Source organism: Barbatula barbatula (genome assembly GCF_947034865.1).
Source record: "Barbatula barbatula genome assembly, chromosome: 25".
NCBI classification, from domain to species: domain Eukaryota; kingdom Metazoa; phylum Chordata; class Actinopteri; order Cypriniformes; family Nemacheilidae; genus Barbatula; species Barbatula barbatula.
Window position 1 is genome coordinate 14,579,162 of NC_136788.1, and position 19,328 is coordinate 14,598,489.

At 40.7% G+C, this 19,328-nt stretch overlaps 2 protein-coding genes across 2 annotated transcripts; one reads left to right on the forward strand and one right to left on the reverse strand.

Moving 5' to 3' along the window:
- Positions 1-1,050: 1,050 nt before the first annotated feature.
- On the forward strand, positions 1,051-10,838 carry polg (polymerase (DNA directed), gamma). Its single transcript, XM_079449937.1, is given in 25 exon segments — positions 1,051-1,247; positions 1,537-1,788; positions 1,791-2,097; positions 2,235-2,430; positions 2,537-2,704; positions 3,244-3,390; positions 3,466-3,545; positions 3,628-3,810; positions 3,907-4,058; positions 4,159-4,282; positions 4,357-4,581; positions 4,667-4,784; positions 4,885-4,959; positions 5,975-6,076; positions 6,164-6,324; positions 6,571-6,624; positions 6,699-6,816; positions 7,015-7,150; positions 7,273-7,519; positions 8,231-8,353; positions 8,427-8,598; positions 9,097-9,305; positions 9,393-9,553; positions 9,819-9,918; positions 10,142-10,838. Coding segments are annotated over 24 exon segments (3,627 nt in total). The 5' UTR covers positions 1,051-1,195; the 3' UTR covers positions 9,884-9,918; positions 10,142-10,838.
- fanci (FA complementation group I) lies at positions 9,661-19,112 on the reverse strand. Its single transcript, XM_079449936.1, has 38 exons — positions 18,954-19,112; positions 18,667-18,782; positions 18,449-18,521; positions 18,157-18,287; positions 17,935-18,088; positions 17,710-17,767; positions 17,400-17,441; positions 17,204-17,327; positions 17,045-17,130; positions 16,797-16,929; positions 16,639-16,719; positions 16,332-16,468; positions 16,078-16,258; positions 15,913-16,000; positions 15,695-15,825; positions 15,527-15,597; positions 15,340-15,454; positions 15,139-15,261; positions 14,967-15,035; positions 14,671-14,772; positions 14,407-14,589; positions 13,575-13,696; positions 13,336-13,497; positions 13,077-13,256; positions 12,813-12,979; positions 12,643-12,716; positions 12,411-12,527; positions 12,283-12,334; positions 11,983-12,110; positions 11,840-11,905; positions 11,667-11,763; positions 11,390-11,574; positions 10,965-11,021; positions 10,694-10,753; positions 10,542-10,619; positions 10,315-10,410; positions 10,103-10,216; positions 9,661-10,025 (listed from the first exon to the last, which is right to left on the reverse strand). The coding sequence occupies exons 2-38, from the start codon at positions 18,766-18,768 to the stop codon at positions 9,963-9,965; spliced, it is 4,002 nt and encodes a 1,333-aa protein (XP_079306062.1). The 5' UTR covers positions 18,769-18,782; positions 18,954-19,112; the 3' UTR covers positions 9,661-9,962.
- Positions 19,113-19,328: the final 216 nt, after the last annotated feature.

Here is a 19,328-nt window from a genome sequence, read left to right on the forward strand (position 1 = left end):
TGCCTTATTGTTTCTGGGCTGTGATGCTGTCGCCCCCTTGTGGTAATAATAAGAAAATGCACTGGAAGTTTGGATTAGACGTAGTTCATGGAAAATTATTTTAAGGCGATTTCACAAAGGAATATTTTAAAACTATGTGTGTAGAGTGTCTTACTCTACAAATTTAGCATCGCAAAAAAATTTATTTAAGTATGTCACATTTTGATCATAATGTTTTATAATGGTTTTATCAATTATGGTACATGCTATCTGACTATGTATGTGTGTCTTATATAGATATAAATGTAATAATAAATATATGAAGAATAAATGTGTATCTTTCTTAGAGCCAGTGTCTTATTTGTTTGATTCATGCATGAAAGGAAAAATTTCGACCCCGGCAGGACTCGAACCTGCAATCTTCTGATTCGAAGTCAGACGCCTTATCCATTAGGCCACGAGGCCTATAACATGTAACCTGAAAAATCGAGTTTTAATATTACAACGGATTAGTACTTGTATTTTACGTTTATGATGACGTTGCATGGACATTTTTCAGTCATTTTAACTACTCAATATTCAGGATAAGTCACACCATTAATCAGGCAGTTTATTTTAATACGTATTTTAAGAGCGGCGCTCCGATTAGAAATGTGGCCCTTTGAGACACCCTGCGCCCTCAAGGGATGTATGCAAAGTCTCCGCACTTTCGCGATCTTATTTGCAACGCAACCGGGCACAATTTCAGTTATGTCTACTTTAATTGGAAAAGGTAGATTTTCTATCGCCTGCTGAAGCCACAATGCTTCTTAAACTTAAATAACGGGTTTCTACAGGTTTAACGCGCTCATGAGGCGGGACTTCGGTCGCTGGAGCGTCGCACACTCTCCCAATCGCAGAATTGTCACTGCGGCGTCTTTGTTAGGGTATGTAGTCTTTGGTAAATTTTCAACCAAACCACTAGATGTCGCTCCAAGTCAAGATGTGCAAAACAAGCGCAATCCGTTTTCTTCGAATGGGGCTCAAGTACATCCATGTGCAATGTTTGTGAGCAGTGTTTTGAGTAAGGGAATGCTTTATCTGTACTTAAAACCAAATCGATGACTTTACAGACAATTATCTGCATTTAGGGTGACACGAGGAGCCAGACAGAGCTCTGTTTATCCAAAGGTGGTTAAACAGGTATTTAAATCTGCTTTTAGTTCATAGTGTGATAATGACAATCCTGCAAATAGAGTTGAGGCTGATATTACATCGGAATTATCGAGGTAAAGTCAAACAAAATCATCGCTTTATGAAAAGAAATAGACACTTATATGATTTGCTTTGTTCTGACATTTTTCTGTATAAAAACAACCATTAAGATGTATTGGTAACACTTTATTGTAAGGTTTAGTTTATTAACATTAGTTAATGTTTAGGCTAACACGAAACAATAAGCAACACATGTTTACAGTGTTAATGATTGTCAATAATAAAATGTTTTAAAAAGGTATAGTAAGATGTAGATCGTGAGATCTATGCTTCTGTTTGATCTACCAGGTTTATCTTTCTAAGACCCCGAGATGATACATCGTCTGATATCACGTTACCGATGGCAAACCTTTGGGGTAAGATGCTCTTCCACCTCAGTAAAGCCCAAATCCCATCAGGGTTCAGACCAGACCCGTCTGAACCCGCTCAACATCCAGATGCTGTCCAGGAACCTGCAGGAGCAGATCTTTCGTGGCCAGACGCATCAGTACGCAGAAGAAGACATTGAGCGCAGCATCAGACACTTGGAGAAACATAAACTCTGGGGAAAGAGACTGATCTGTTGCCAGACGTAAAACTCAAACTTCCCCACATGTATGGGGATGACATCGATGGACACTTTCGCACCCTGGCCCAAACGCAGAGCCTGCCTTACCTGGATGCGGCCAGCCAGCTTCAGGGCGCACGGCTGCCTGACATGCCCACGGAATGGGCTTGGGAAGTGGGGTGGACGCGCTACGGGGTGGACGGTAAAAGCAACAGGGTGGATTTTCCAGATGAGAAGGCGTTAGTGTTTGATGTTGAGGTCTGCATGGAGGAAGGACATTGTCCGACGCTGGCCGTGGCGGTTTCTCCAACTGCCTGGTGAGGCTTATTGACACTAACTAGTCAGTGTTTTCCGTTATGATGTATTTCAAACTTGCAACACATTTACATTTTTACATTTACATTACACAAAACAATACAAATTCATCAGTGTATGTTTGTTGGATTTTTTTTAGGTACTCATGGTGTAGTAAGAGGTTGATAGAAGAAAGGTACACCTGGTCCAGTCACCTGACTCTGGCTGATCTTATTCCTTTGGAGACCCCTACAAACTCCACCAGACCACCGGGCGGCGAGTGGCAGGAGAGGCTTGTGGTTGGACACAATGTGAGCTTTGATCGGGCGCACATTAAAGAGCAGTATTTACTAAAGGTAGGGTGCTTATTTCTCAGATGTTCGACTGTCTGGTTTGATGTTCTGCATGTTTATTTTTGATAATCTGTCAACAGTATTAACGGCTTGTGTGTTGATCATGCAGGGATCCAAGTTACGTTTCCTCGACACTATGAGTCTCCACATGGCTGTCTCGGGGCTGACGGGATTTCAACGGTCTCTCTGGATGGCTAGCAAGCACGGCAAGAGAAAAGGCCTGCAGGAGGTTAAAGAGCACATGAAGCGACTCGGCCGACGCTCAGAGGGGCCGAAGGTTTGTGACTTTAGTCAGTATATTAAAGGTGATGTGTAATTTCTGGGCAGCGTCACTGTTAGAAACTATAAAAATGGTTATAATTAATTTAATTTAATACACTTACAGTTCAGTCATGACAACTCTCGGAGTGATCATTTCAACCAGAATTTATTAGCACAGACATGAAATGTACATAAATTTGATTTTGGTGGATGAGATCTGCTGCGATAATACAAAAATAGTTCAGCTTAGTCAAAAATAACAAAGGAAGGCTGCTGCAAGAATGTAGAATCCCCATACCTGATCTCTAAAGGTGGAGCTGGGGAGGAGGAGGGATCAAATAGGTTTTTCATAACCGCGCAGCATGCTGACTGCAGGCTACAATGCTATATATATATATATATATATATATATATATGGTTACGTAAAAAGGGAAGTATTTCTGATTGTCTCGGGACTAATTTAAATAAGCCAATTAACGATTAGTTTAAGGTTTAATGCTTGAATTGTATACACATTTATATTTTTTTAAGAATATGTGTTTTGTAATGTTACAGATTGGATCATGGGAATGGGTTGATATCAGCAGCATTAATAATCTTGCTGATGTTCACGCTCTGTACGTCGGCGGAGAGCCGCTGAAGAAAGAAGCCAGAGACATTTTTGTGAAGGGAAATATGTCTGATGTTCGGACCAACTTTCAGGTGAGCAAGAATTCTGTTAATACAAATGTCCTACAATGAATCAAAATCTTGAAGTTTGTGTCTTTGATGTTTAAGGAACTGATGCAGTATTGTGCTTCAGATGTAGAGGCCACCCATGAAGTCTTTACTCAGCAGCTGCCTTTGTTTTTAGAGCGGTATGAACCCTCATTTGCACAACCCCGGCCCCCGCTCTGATTTCTACACTGTGGCATCTTATGATATTTTGTATATCCGTAGGTGTCCACATCCTGTGACGCTCGCAGGTATGCTAGAAATGGGCATGTGCTATCTTCCGGTCAATCAGAGCTGGGGGCGGTACTTAGAGGATGCTCAGGACACTTATGAGGAGCTGCAGAGGGAAATGAAGAAATCATTGATGATTTTGGCCGACGATGCCTGCCAGTTATTGGAGGATGATCGGTAAAATTTAACCTATACTAAGCTATATATGTCTGCTTTAAATATAAAAAACAGGATTCGTTCTTGATGATCATATCTTTGGTGATTATGTATTAGATATAAAGATGACCCCTGGCTATGGGATTTGGATTGGGACGTTCAAGACTTCAAGCAGAAGAAAATGCCTGTAAGTAAGAAGAAAGCCAAACAGGAGGAAGAGACAACAGCAGCACTAGTGAATAATGACATCCCGTATTACTGGGACGATGGTATGTATTTTATATAATCATATTGAGTTTTCTGCCTGGAAGAGAACACTGACTCCATCAAGGTAATGGGAATGATAAAATTGTGTACTTGCTGTTTTAGACTTTGGTCCTCCTTCAGAGGAGGAGGAGAATATTCCACACCCCAGCGGAGAACTACTAAAGAAACTAAAGGAGACCATCAGTTGCCTGCCAAAGAGAAGACAGCACTTACCCGCCCACCCCGGGTGAGATCCGCCTCTTATCTTAAAAAAACACTTTGTATAGCGTTACACTTATTCGATATACATTTCTTTCCCAGATGGTACCGTAAGCTGTGTGTGAAGATGTCCGAAGCCAAGGATTGGTCTCCTGGAGCCAGTCTGGTCAGTCTACAGATGAGGGTCACACCCAAACTCATGGGACTGACTTGGGACGGCTTTCCCTTGCACTACACCGACCAGCATGGATGGGGTTACCTGGTACCAGGGCGCAAAGATAACCTGGAGATCTCAGAAGACAACGAGGGACCTGTATGTCCCTACAGGTAAAATAAAGATGGTTTTGGAATGCTTGTATAATGCGAGGAACTTTAAAGCAACTATCCCTTTTGTGGTTCTGATGGTGTTTAGAGAAATTGAGAAGGTTTATAAGGAATACTGCGAAGGGAAAGGGAAGGAACAGTCACAGTGTCAGGACGGCCCGCTTTCTGTTGACCTCATGTTGACGGATAGCACCCTGTGGCAGACGGTAAGAGTTAACTTAAACTGTTTTGGTTTTAGGGCTGGTACACAGAGTGTGTTTTCTGTGGAAGTCATCTTTTGGCTTATGTCTGGATATTTGTTTGTAGGCTGAAGAAATGAGTCGTTTGGAGGTGTCTGATGATGAAATGCATACTACAGCAGTCCCATCCAAGAGGTCAAAGGTAAGAGTCAAAATAAGTCATATTTGAAGCTAGTATGACTGAACAGATCAGATTATGTTAATTTACCGTTTCAAACCAGGAGAAGAATTTTTATCTTTTATGTAGTTTTTATCTTTAATATGATATCTTTAGCTTTGATATGAATATTTCTTAATGAAATTTTCATACATTAATAATAATAATATTTATAAATAATCTAATTTAAAGGAATTGTTCACTTTCAACATACATTTTTATGATAATTTACTCATCCCTGTTGTCATCCAAGATTTACATGTATTTTGTTCTTTAGTCGAAAAGAAATTAATGTTTTTAATGAAAACATTCCAGTATTATTCTCCATATAGTGGACTTCAATGGACTCCAAACGGTTGAAGGTCAAAATAATAGTTTCAGTGCAGATTCTTATCTAGTGAAACGATCGGTCATTTTCTAAAAATATGAATAATGTATATGCTTTATAAAAACAAATTCTCGCCTTGCTCTGTTCTGTGAAGCACGATCACAACTTCAGGTATTACGTAATTACGTTGAAAAGGTCTCGCTTGACATAGGCAGTACCGAGTCAGTGTTTACAAATGTGGAGAAGGAGGACCGTTCAATGTCACTAATTCAATTGTCTTTGTGTTTTTTGTTTAAAATGGTCAATTCGTGTGCGTATCCTGGATTCTTTTCAACGTAATTACCTAATATGTGAAGTCATGATCACGCTTATCAGAACATTTCACTAGATAAGATATGGTTTAAAGCCCTCTTGAAGCTGCACTGAAACTGTAATTTTGAACCTCAACCATTTGGAGTCCATTGAAGTCCACTATATGTAGAATTATCCTGGAATGTTTTCATCAAAAACCTTCATTACTTTTCGACTAAAGAAAAAAAATACATAAACATCTTGGATGACAACAAGGGATGAGTAAATTATTATGAAAATTTATGTAGAAAGTGAACAATTCCTTTTAAAATTGTAATAAGACAATAATAATATTAATAAGTAAAAGTGTTTACTCTTCAGAATATTCACAATGGGAACAGTGACTGCCCTTATCACCATGGAAATGGACCATACAATGATGTCAACATCCCTGGTTGTTGGTTCTTCAAACTGCCACACAAGGTGTTGAACAACCTCCTTTCCTATTGTACAAAACACTCATTCATCTTTTATTAACATTGACTCAAACTGTTGGAATTGTAATAATAGGATGGAAATGACAACAACGTGGGAAGCCCGTTCTCTAAAGACTTCCTGTCCAAGATGGAGGACGGTACGCTTCAGGCGAGGCGGGGGGGCACGAATGGCACGCGGGCCCTGGAGATCAACAAGATGATCTCGTTCTGGAGGAATGCCCAAAAACGCATCAGGTTTGTGTCTTCTTTACATTCGCTCTCATTATATGCTGGTATTTCAGCAGTCTTGAAGGGATAGCTCACCCTTTGAAAACTTTTAGACAGTCTCATGCTTCAGGTCTCATTTCTTACTTTGAAATAACACAAAATAAGAAAACACATTGGCGTATAAGAATGATAGCGTTGATGTTTCTTTTGTTTTTTATATAATGAAAGTGAATGGGAAGAATTGATCTAAAATCTCTTTATTTATTCATTCAGCTCTCAAATGGTGGTATGGCTGCGAAGAGGAGAGCAGCCACGCACTGTCAGCAAGTGTGTGACCTTTCTAATAGAGCTTCGTTTTGGTGAACATGTATAGTTTAACCCTATCTTTGTAATGACATCAGACATGAAGACTACGATGAGGAAGGACAGTACGGGGCTATTTTACCACGGGTCATCACGGCTGGAACGGTCACCCGCAGAGCAGTAGAGCCCACATGGCTGACTGCCAGCAATGCTCGGGTATGATGACTACAATGATGAAATTTGCTTACTTGAGCAATTATTATAATTCTGTTGCACCCTTTTTGTAAATCCTTTAAATGAAAGGAAATGGTGACTGGAGCATGAGGGCGAATACAGAATTAGTTTTTTTATAGATGTTTCTTGCAATCATTGGAAGCTGATTTGTTTTATGTTCATATTATCTTGCGTGTGCAGAAAGATCGAGTGGGCAGTGAGCTGAAGGCCATGGTGCAGGTACCACCTGGTTATCACCTGGTGGGAGCAGATGTGGATTCCCAAGAGCTGTGGATCGCTGCCGTGCTGGGAGAAGCCCACTTTGCCGGGATGCATGGTATGATTTCTGTTGTTAGTGTTCTCAAAATCCACCATAAAGTATCAAAGTATATTTAGAAATGTGATACACAAAAGACAGATGTGGGGCCATGTGGGACAAACTATGCCTCCGTTTCCCAGGCTGCACTGCGTTCGGGTGGATGACACTTCAGGGAAAGAAGAGTGAAGGCACGGATCTGCACAGCCGCACAGCAGACGCTGTTGGAATTAGCCGCGAGCATGCCAAGGTCTTCAACTACGGGAGGATTTATGGGGCTGGCCAGCCGTTTGCCGAGCGACTGCTCATGCAGTTTAATCATCGCTTAGGCCAACAGGAAGCAGGCAACAAAGCTCGACAGATGTATGCACTTACCAAAGGACTGCGCAGGTGTGCTGAAAACCGTCTGAACCCAGATAGCACAATCCATCTGGCTAATGTCTATTTGAAGTCTGCATTTACATCTGCAAGACATAGTTTGCACATCTGCAATACATGACAGAGACTTCTGAAATACGTCAGCTAAAGATCTGGAAACATCTGCTCCTTAAAAACATCTGCTAAACATCTAAGGAAAAGCTGTTGTTCATCTATTCTAAATCATAAACATCTTACAGACATCTTCTAGATGTCCATATGACATCTGACAGCAGACATCTCTGAGACGTATTGCAGATCAGCAAACTATGTATGATAGATGTCTTTTAGATGTAAAGGCAGACGTCAAATAGACGTAAGCCAGATGTATGTGTGCTATCAGGGAATGCTTGCTGCGAGTAAATATTCTGCGGTCATCTTTTCACCTTCTTGTCGTTCAAACCTTTATATGATTATTTTTTCTGTGGAACACAGAATATGATATTTTGAGGAATTTCGCAGTGGTTTTGTGTCTATACAATGGAAGTCATGAGGCCAATGTTGTTAGTTTACCAACATTCTTAAAAATATCCTCTTTTGTGTTATACAGGTTTGAAATGTCATGAGGTTGTGTAAATGATAGAATTTTCATTTTGGGGTGAACTGTCCCTTTAAATTTGTAATTGGTTCACAAAAGTCTTTTGCTAGTTAATGTCTTAGCAGATCCCTTATTATTATTTGCAGGTATCATCTGTCTGAGGAAGGTGAGTGGTTGGTGAAGGAGTTAAAAGTGGATGTGGAAAGAGATGACGACGGTACCATCTCGCTGCAGGAACTTCGCAGGATCTCAAAACTGGCAACTCAAAGGTCAGCTGACTTTTTTAAAACCCGCACCGTTTGTGTTCGTCTGACACTTATACTAGTGTTTTGATTCCCGTAGCTCTCGCAGGAAGAGGAAATGGAATCTCGCAGGGAAGCGCGTGTGGGCAGGCGGCACGGAGTCGGAGATGTTCAATAAACTGGAGAATATCGCTCACTCTGATGAACCGGCCACTCCGGTGCTAAACTGCAGGATCTCCAGAGCTCTGGAACCTTCTGCTGTTAAAGATGAGGTGAGGGTTGGATTTAAAGGGACAGTTCACGCAAAAATGAAAATTCGGTCTTTGTTTTCTCACCCTCAAGTTGTTCCAAATCCGTATGAATGTCTTTGTTCTGATGAACACAGAGAAACATATTTGGAAGAATGCTAACGTTGCTTGGCCACTATTGACTACCACAGTAGGAAGAATTGCTGTATAGATTTTGTTCTTGTTGTTCTGTTGAACACAAAAGAAGATATTTTAAAGAATGTAGGAAAGCAAACATTTCTTGGCTACTATAGTAAGATATTTTTAAGAATGTTGGTAACCAAACAGCATTGGCCCCCGTTGACTTAAATTGTATGGAGACATTTCTCAAATGATCTTCTTTTGTGTTCCAGTGAAGAAAGAGTCATATACAGGTTAAAAACTACATTAGGGTGAATAAATTATGACAACATTTTATTCATACATTGAAGAAATGTGTTGGATAGTCTTTGGTTCATTCACTTTCTATTATTTTCACTTTAGTTCATAACCAGCAGGGTGAACTGGGTGGTGCAGAGTTCAGCTGTGGATTATCTTCATCTCATGCTGGTGGCTATGCGGTGGTTGTTTGAGGAGTACGATATCGACGGGCGATTCTGCATCAGCATTCACGACGAAGTGCGATACCTGGTGTGCAGCGAGGATCGTCACAGAGCTGCACTGGCCCTACAAATAACCAACCTGCTGATAAGGTTAATATCATTCTTTAGTTATTATTGTATTCTACATGTCACGTTAACTTGTAATTTTCATGCCTGTATCCTCTGATCTGTCTTCAGGTGTATGTTTTCTTATAAACTGGGAATGAGAGATCTACCACAGTCGGTGGCTTTCTTCAGCGCTGTTGATATCGATCAGTGCTTGCGTAAGGAGGTCACCATGGACTGCGTGACTCCATCGAACCCTTCAGGAGTTGAGCGAAAATACGGCCTAGCACAAGGTAAGATTAAAGAACAGTTCAAAGAAGCAAAACAGTGGGGTCTCAAAGAAATATTTTCAAATGTTTGAGGCCTGGACTGTACTTGCCGGATCAAGAAACACACCAGATCAGATACGACATTTATCTTTATTAAGATTATAGCAGCAGTTTTTGAACGAAAATAACTTTACAAATTCACATAAAAAAGTACTAATAAAATGACAGTCGGAAGTTTCTCCAATTGTTTGTTACATTGAACATAACATGCTTGTTTTTATATCATCAGGTGAAGCATTGGATATCTACCAGATTATAGAGATCACCAAAGGATCTTTGGCTAAAGGGAAATAATATAACAACCAAACATCTGTGGCACAAAACAAAAGGTGAACACACCCTGAAACAAAAAGTGCAAAGTCGTCGCCTCCTCTCACTGCTTTCTCCTCTTCTTTTTGGGTGCCTGAGTTCCCTCTGAAGCCTGAGAACTTTGAGTCTGAAATGAAAAGTAACATCATTGAGGATAAACCAAACCCACGGATGTGTTGCATAAACATTTAAAGAGATACAAACCTGCTGACTGTCATCCGGCTGTTGCTCTTGTTCCTGCAGTGCAGCTTCCAGAGTGGCAGTGTTGATCCTGAAGTCTCTGGAGGTGCTGAGCTTCATGTACTGCATCAGATTGACCTGTAGAGGGCACCACATGCGCGGACATTCACGGATGGGATTGAAGTTATTTCTATGCTGTGTATACAGCCTAAGATTAATATAACTAAAGACACTACCTTTGACTTTTTGGAGAGAAGAATGAGAAACTTCTCATACTGTTCAATGTTGAAAATGAGGTTTGGTATGGCTTTCGCTTCCCGAAGAACTTTAGCCTTGGGATTAAAAAAGAACAACACATCAGACACTTAAAGGATTGTGTTGTCAAAATGACCCAAGACAAATAATTGAAACCTCTTGTTGACATTACAAACAAAAACTTGTAAAAAAGTAAACTCGCTCTTACTGAAGCGGCTGCGACTGCCTCATCTTCTTTCTTTTTCTTCTTCGTCTTGTCGGAGCCTCCTGCTGTCAGCTCTCCACTCTATTCGTGAGGAACGTTTGATAAAATGACACAATGGCGAAGGTTTAAATATAGCAGAAAACGGGCACGCTTACCTGTACATACGTGATGAAGCAGTAACACTGAGGAGTGAGATGAGATCCTGACAGCTTCACCTGAACACGAGATAAAAAGATGATGATTCAGGAATTAAAGAAAATGTTCATGTTGCATTATATTTTAATTAAAAAACCTTCAAACTTCAAGAGGTTAGATTCAGGATCCATCCATGAGTATTTTGTGTATACGTATTTTTACGATTTAATCTGGCTTTCAAATTTATGTGTATGGTCCACTCTTGTTGATACTAAAAAAAAATAAGCTTACCAATTTCTCCACGCGTGCAGGGAGCTGACCCGGCTGGGTCGCACAAAGCTGAATATACTAAAAATGAAAATACAAAGGTTTTAGGACTTTTCAAACATTAACTTCCTTGCCAGCTAAGTTCGAGGATTGGGACCCCTTGACTCTTTGATAATGATGCATATCAATAAAGTAAATCTGGGGCCGGATTCACCTAACAAGAAAGTGTTTATCTGCCAAATTTTTTCTAAAATTATAATTTAAGAAAAAGTAAGGACTGTTTTGTGATCCCGAAAAAACTTAGTCAGCCATTTTTTTCTCAAGATTGAATTACAAAGCATTCGTGATTTTATGCTTATGAAGATTTGAGAACTAGGAACATTCTTAAGAACTTCCAATAACTTCTCTTGTGAACAGTTTTGTGAATCCGGCCCCAGGACAGAACTCACATATTTGGTAAGTGTAGTGAGAATACTGTATGTCCGGTTGAGTTCCCGCATCAGTGTGTCTGTGCAGGGTCCTGGAAGCAGGGCGGTCTGAACCAACTCGTGCAGAGCCGTCAACAACGTCCCTAACTGTATCGTCACGGCTTTCTCTATTGGGTCCTGCTGGACCAGTGGCTGCTGGGTATTTCCTAATACAAGAAAGTGCTCAAAAGCATTATATATTCCTTAAACATCGGTATGAAGCGGAGCAGCAGAAAGTTTGTTTAAGAGTGTGCGTTACCTGAAATGGTGCTGTCTGAACTTATCTGACCTTTCTTCTTAGCAATCAGCCAGTCGACTTCATCCAACACTTTTCCAACCTGAGACAACACTAAAAGCTAGACAGCAGATGCTGCTATTAGAGTCTGTGTGAAGGTATAAATGCTCTCAATAAGAAAATGTATGTTCTCTTACCGTAGTGGATGGAGCTGTCTTCATGCTGATGATGGCAAAGTGAGACTGTTTCTCTACCTCTACATCCTGCTCAGAAACAGAGCGAGTTAAAGAGGGTGAATTAGGGCCCCAGTCAAGTTCCCTAGAATGAAACACTACATTACCTGGTCGATATCTCCCAGCTGGCTGTGTATGTCCTGGCACATCTCCCAGAGCAAAGACACAGGACTTTTATAGAGAACGTGCAGGCTGAACAGCAGCGACAGCAAGCCTTTACTCAAGGATATGTCCTCTGAAACACACAAAAGTAACTTTGAATTTTGCTGCAAAGGTTGAACAGAATCTACATAAGATGTGACATTTAAGTGGAGAGTTTAAGCTCAATTTATGATTCTTTAACATTTTTAATGCATAATTATTTCATCTTTGCATCTATTTGACAAAGATCTCTCCAATCTGCTTACCAAAGTTGGTTTCTTTGCAGAGTTTCACAGTCCAGGTGATCATCTGGACAAACTGCGTGCAAGAACAGAAGTACACTGAGGTTTACGGCCACCACTTACACTGAGACAATTTTGTTTAAGACGACTACCTGTTGAGAGGCGGGGTTTAGTTGCCGCGACAGCACGCTGAGGATGCTGACCAATAACTGTGCTTCTTTACTGTTAAACTCCTCCTCTCCACTACTGAGCTGGGTCATCAGAGCTCGCTGTACAAAAATGTAACAAATTACATGAGCTTTTATCTTACAGGTAAAACTGGCTGACTGTAGCAGCAAACTAATAAATAAAACATTATGTTGGATTTGAAAATAAAGGTGGAACCTGGAACTGGCGGATGTAGAAAGCAGTCTGCTCTGTCAGATCTGAGCCCTCGCTGTCTCTATCCCCTGAAACATCTTTAGGACAAACATTTTGTCACTGAAACAGCCAACAAACATTATTAATGAGATCTTGGAGATATTTCGTAAAGCCAAGAGGTGTGTAACCCCCACCAAAAGAAGAAAGAAAGTTGCCCATTCGTGTTGGATATCGCTGTACCACGGTCGTAAAGACTCGCAGGAGACCCTCCAGACACAGCAGAGACACACTGTGGCCCTTTTCCTTTTTCCCAGCATCCTCCACGGTCGAAGGCACATTGGTGTACCGCCACATCAGCACGCTGTGGGCAAGGGATAAAGGTAACAAATTCCAGTCTCATTCAAGCACTGTCCAAAATCAAATTCTTTGGTCTGTTTCATGTGATGTTAAGGTCAGACCTGGTGATGTCACAAAGATGGCGGAAGGTCTTATCAGCACTCTGGCCCTCTGGTCCATCAGTGTGTCCAGTCTCCTCCAGTTGTTGGATCTTCTGCAAGGCCACGCTCACACAATACCGCAGGAACTCTCCACTGGAGCGCAGCACCGACAGGCTCTCCTCACGACTCTGAGTACTGTCTCTAAAAATAAGAATTAAACATTCGGTTACTCCAGATGAGCACAAGTACATATTCATCTTCCCCCTTTATGTAAATCTACCTGAACAGAGCAGTGAGCAGCGTCGACACAAAGCTCAGAGACAGCAGACTGCGAGGAGTCTTGCTGGACGGTGTGCGGCCCTTCCCTGCTTTCTCCCGCAGGATGTCAGACACCTTATGATAGCGTCTGAAGAGCTCCAGAACTTCCTCAATACGGTTCGTACTGCACAACACAGAATAGCAGGTTAAACACAAATTAAGATGGTTTACAAGACATTCACAAAGACGCAAGCACACAACCTGTAATTGGCGGTGATAAAGTTGTATTCCATGAGAACCTCATTCACTCCCATCACCAACACGGCGTAGATGCTGTTCTTCACGCCAACGCTGGAAGTTGTTGAAAATTCGGCACACTTATCCTGAAAAACACGCACATGATGAAACTCAGTCTTATTCTGTAATGGAGGCGACTTGCTTTGGCCCCAGAATAATGAAGTTTGGTTATTTATATTCCCTCCACACTTTTCAAAGAGTTCTCTCTGATCGTAGCAAAAACTGAAATTTACAAAACATCTTAACAATTTAGCATAATATCTGCTAAACCAGTGGTTCGTAAACTTTGTGTAGGGTGCATTGCTTTGCGGCCCCCCAAATAAAGACTTATTACTTAGAATTATAATTGAACCAAAACATATTTAGTTATACAATGCTGGAACATCAATTCATTTGGTTGGTAGTCTTATGTTTGATTGCGTAAAATGTATGATAAATTTCTATATTTCATAAAATGGCACGAAATCTGTGGCCCCCTCTATCCGTCTTGGGGCCCTCAGTTTGAGAACCACGGTGCTAAACCATGGAGCACTTTGAAAAACGTAAACAATACTGTGCCAAGACTGGTGCAGAATAACTTCCTGTTTCATTTTTTTTAACCCTGCAACGTTTAAACAAATTACAGTGAACGGAACATTTGTAAAAATTTTAAAACTAAAATCTTTAAGATTTCAAATATAGTTCAAGTTTAAAAATAAACGTTTAAAAAATAAACCTGAAGTGCTTCTGGACAAGTGTTTACATTTTGTTAATTGGTCTATATTAGTCATCTCCTAAACTGATATCTACAACGTACCAACTCGAAATCCTCCAGTTCACTTTTAATCATCCTTTTCGTTATGCTTTCCAGAATGGTATGCAGTTCGTTCTGGACTCCACCCTCCTCATCTTCATCGTCTTCATCATCGCTCGAGTTGCCATCGGACCGTATGTTTTGGTCCCAGAGCAAGCAGTGAACCGTACAGCACATCAGATGAGCCTGGATGACATCATCTCACATTCATGATCTGAATTTTCACACGTTCGTGGGGATCGCAATTACAAAATAGTGGATTTGTACCAAAGGCTCTTGGAGGAAGACTTGATCTCCATGCGCACTGATACAAGACTCCAGCTTCAGGGGAGGAAGAAGATCCTGCTCGGGTTCGAAGTACCGTTTCAGCTGACACACAAACACAGTACGTACCATCATAAAGACCATTCATTAAAGACCTTAATACAGAAAATATTACATTTTATAAAACCCACTGTCTAACGTGTGTCTTAGAAAAGACTTTAAAACAAGAGACAAGTGTTTTTCTTGTTTAATTTCTACCTTTTTAACATTGCTTTCATAGAATATTACAACACACACACCTGTGACAAGAGTGTCTGCATGATGGAGCTCGACAGCTGAGAGTTACGACGGAGAACATCATGAAAACCCTTTAAAAAAAAAAAGACATCACCTTCTCAGTTCAGCAAAGGATAATGGGAAAAAGGACCAGTAAAGAAACTCTAAATTCTTCCACTCATTTCAGATCCAGACCTCATACAGCATGAGCCGTACGTCAGCCTGCTGGTTCAGACAGCGACGCAAGCTGTTTAGGATCTCCAGACAGAAGGCTTCATTAGCTGCGGCGTTGTAGCGCGAGTGGACGTCTGCCTGGATCTGCAAACAAGAATCAGTCACATTAACTTGTGCAGAAATATACAGTCGAAGTGAAAACGACAGACGTCAGCATCTTACCTGACTGGATGTAATGGCCTGACTAGCCTGGCTAGAAGCTAAGCTTCCCAAAACCCGGAAGTTCTTTAGTAACAACAGGAACCCGGCCACAGCTGACTTCCGTCCGTCTAAATGACTGCAAAGAAATGTTTCATTAGGACGTAGTCTTCGCTAAACACCCACACAACCAACATTTTTCTTGCCCTACCTAGAGAACATGGCCTTCCGGAGGACTAGGATTAGGGCGTCTTTGATGGACATGCTGACTTTGAGCAGTGGCTGAGAATACAGGCAAATATCAAACGCATTTGGAGGATTATGGGATGTTAAAATGGTGTGTGTACATTTAAAGAGAGAGTGTGTAGAGAAACGTTACCTGCACAGCTTTGAGAAGACCCTGTACTGTGCTGAGGGGTAAGAATGAGAGCTGGTCAAATGTTTCTGTGACCTTGGAAGAGGACTCCAAGAGGATCATGGGAGCAGATGTCACAATGCTGGAAAGAAGGTCTGTGGAAATGTCAAGAGGAAAAATACAAATATACAAACATATACGCTTTAATCAAAATGAGCAATAACCACAGAATTCCCACCAACCAATAAAATGAGTGACGGGGGAAGCCGTTTTGGTCACCAGTCGGTTTAAGACCTGTTCCAAGATCTCCCCTCTGATTGGCTCATGCATCTGGACAAAAATGAAACAAACAATTCAGTTGCATGAAACAAACTTTGGAAATAAACGAGTCAACCAAAATGTCATACCTTAAAACTTTCCAAGAGAACTTGTCCACCAAGTCGACATGCTAGCTGATTTGGTGTTTTAGCCGTAGCGGACGTTACTTCCGTGACCTTTCCAAACATTCCAGCTTTGGGCCCAAAAGAATCCATGAGCATAAATCCCAGCTGCACCAGACCCTGAGTGACGTGGTCCCAGCCAAACACACTACAGACACAAACATGTTAAAAAAAAGCTAAATAAATTCTCCTGTATCTGCCAGGTTATTAAGATTTTTCACCTGTTTTCCACAGTGTCTCGTATCATGTCGGAGACACTGTTACGCTGAGGCAGCAGGTCCTGCAGAAACTTGGAGCTTTGCTGAATCTGATCATCTTTGAAGTTCTTGGTGATGGCGCCCTTCAGAAACTCAAACACCTTAAAATATTACAACACAATATAACAAGTATGAGACCGTGACTGTGTCTTTGTGAGATGTCTTTGTAGACAGATGTCTTTGAACATTTTTAACAATGCCACACAATGCTGTCTCGGTAGGCAACTCGCTAGATGGAGCTTATGCAAGAACAAAACCCAAGATAACGCACCTGCTCCTCATAACGTTGTATGCGGGACACCGAAAGCAGTAGGGCGATACTGAAGGGACACAATGGATCGCTCTGGGAAGCCTACAGGAACACAATCCTCCAAGTAAGATCTACTTCTAAAAAAAGCAAGTGTTCATATGAGTCTTACAGATATTCACCTTGAGGCTTTTAAAAAACTCCCTGCCAAGTTCATGGTCGAGACGAATAGCAAAAACGACATGAAGGATGACGGTGCCCTCCACGTGCCGCAGCTGATCCTGTGGGATGGTCTGTACCTCCACGTCTTCACTCCTAAGAACACAGACACCAGCACATCAAGATCACTCATTTAAGTAAGCTTTATAACAGCTGGTGATTTGACAAGAATCAGATAAAACAAACATATTCTAAGCAAGTAATAACTCACTCTCCTTTTTTCTGCTCCTCTTTTTGTAGCTGGTCTTGCTTTTTGAAGTAATTGACGGTTCCATCCAGAACAAGTTTTTTACAACCCTAAATGAAACATAACCTGGAATGTTACACAATGTAAAGTACTTCCACACCAAGAAATGGATTAATGTCAGACCTTTGAGGATAGAAGCAGTAGCTGATAGACCAGTGGTGGGATCTCCTGCAGGTCTAACTTTAGGAACATGCGCAGAATCTTCTCAATCAAAAACTGAAGTTCCTCAGCAGATAATGGAACATCCCTTACAGAAAAAAAACATGGTCTTTTTCTTCTGGTTCAGAAATGTGGCCAGGCAAAATAGATTTCAATGTACCTGAACATGGTGGTAAGGTGGATTACACATTGTGGATCCCATCTGTGAACATCAGAGAAGTAAATGCATTAATTAAATATAATATGTTAATGTTTCTGTATGTGTTTATAAATTCAAAATTAATATGCACGGTACACATATGTATAATGTCAACACAAAATTTTATTCTGGATGCGATTAATCACTATTAATTGTTTGACAGCCAAAGCATAAAAGCCATCGGTCTATATACTCAAACTCTGTAAAGACTGAGACCTATTATGAAAACGGTCCGAAAACTTTTAATAAAGCAATAAACCGTGTATCTTACCTGCTAGAACAAAGACTGTTGATCAGCTGTTTCTTGTATTCATCTCCACTCAGCTCACCTGAAATGAACAATGAAAATAACAGCACAATAGAGACTTTATCATTACTTTAAAAATTAAGTCTTTTTAAACTTATTCATTTAACATACGTAAACATATTTAATAGAAAGTATAAACTACATCTCTATTTTAACAGAAAACGTGTGGCGTAATGAAAGACATCCTACCTTTGCCATAAGCCAATGCTTCGGTAGCCGCAAGAGCAGTCAGGACCGTTGGGAAGAGTTCCAGTGACCTCCCACTGTTCATCTCACCCACCTTAATGGCCTCCACATACAGAGACCCCAACGCTGCCAATGCAGAACCAGGCAGACTGTGTGTCTATAAAAGACGAGATTTTAAACCACATCATCACAATGCTTTGTGTACTGTATGTAAAAAGTCCTTACCTCCAACATCAGGAGACCAATGATATCTGATGCCACTTCTGGCTGCAGGTCTCCAGACTCACAGAGGGGAATACAGTGCTTGTACACCAGCAGCCTGCGGTTTGCACCGCTGGATTCATTCACCGGTGAGCCTAATGTGTCACAAACATATTTTATTTTTTTAACATGTTTTATATGTTGTCCTGTGCATGTTTAAGCGTATATTCCTTTCAATAAGGTGCATTAAAACTGCTTAACTATTAAGTTAAATATCTTAATAGAAAAATACACATTTAGTGGACAGAAAGATTACCTTTAAATATGGCTTTGATCAGGACACCTGTCTCTTTCCCTTTTAATGCACTATTTGTTATCATGGTTGTGAGCTAAACAGCAGAAACAGTTAAAAAGCACTTTTAATTGTCATTTACATTTGGGGGTACTTTCTTTAACAGCATTGAGATCCAATACTACATTTATAATGTAGGCCTATATGTATATATGAGTTCAGTACACCCCACAAGTGCAAACCTTATCGTCAGACAGCAAGGTAAGATGTTTTTGAAGCTCGTCTGCACCATCTTCCTCCGATAACGAAATAATTGTCTCCGTCGTAACTTTCATTGTAGACATCTACGCACAGAGACCTGTGGATATAAAAACTTAAACAACGCATGCGTTTGTATCCTTGAGGTATTTGGGATAACGTGCTACCCTCCGCACTAAGACGAATTCATGTAAACATAGCGACAAATCATATAACAGCAGCTGTCATACGTAAGTTACAAGTCTTAACTAATTCACATATAAACACTTACGTGTTTCATGAATGAAAGCAAAGCTGTTCGTAGACTGTTGTCTTGTGTGTCTTGTTTCTAGCTCGTCACAAAACGTTTCATAATAAGAAAATCTCCCGCCAGTGCGTACATACACACTTCCGCTTACGTCATTCCGTTCCGCATATATGATTGGTTCCTGTTTGCAGGTTCCCAGACGAAGTTTATGTTAATATATTATATTTATGTATACCTGTTATAAACAGGACACAATTATTAATTTTGGGGTGGATTTATATTTAAATGTCTCACCTCGTTAACTAGGGTCAAAGAGCAGCGATCCTGATATGGGATTACGGCTCTTTAGGCTCCCAAATAGCTCTATCGTCTTTTATTTTAATAATTGTAAATGCTTTA

What these genes read in the sequence shown, in the direction of transcription:
- fanci (XM_079449936.1), bottom strand. Translation starts at nt 18,768, where the DNA reads ATGTCTACAATGAAAGTTACGACGGAGACAATTATTTCGTTATCGGAG. An exon ending in CCTTGCTGTCTGACGATAAG is followed by an intron (nt 18,522 to 18,666) that starts GTTTGCACTTGT and finishes TCTGCTGTTTAG; the next exon opens with CTCACAACCATGATAACAAA. An exon ending in CTGCTCACTGCTCTGTTCAG is followed by an intron (nt 13,257 to 13,335) that starts GTAGATTTACAT and finishes TCTTATTTTTAG; the next exon opens with AGACAGTACTCAGAGTCGTG.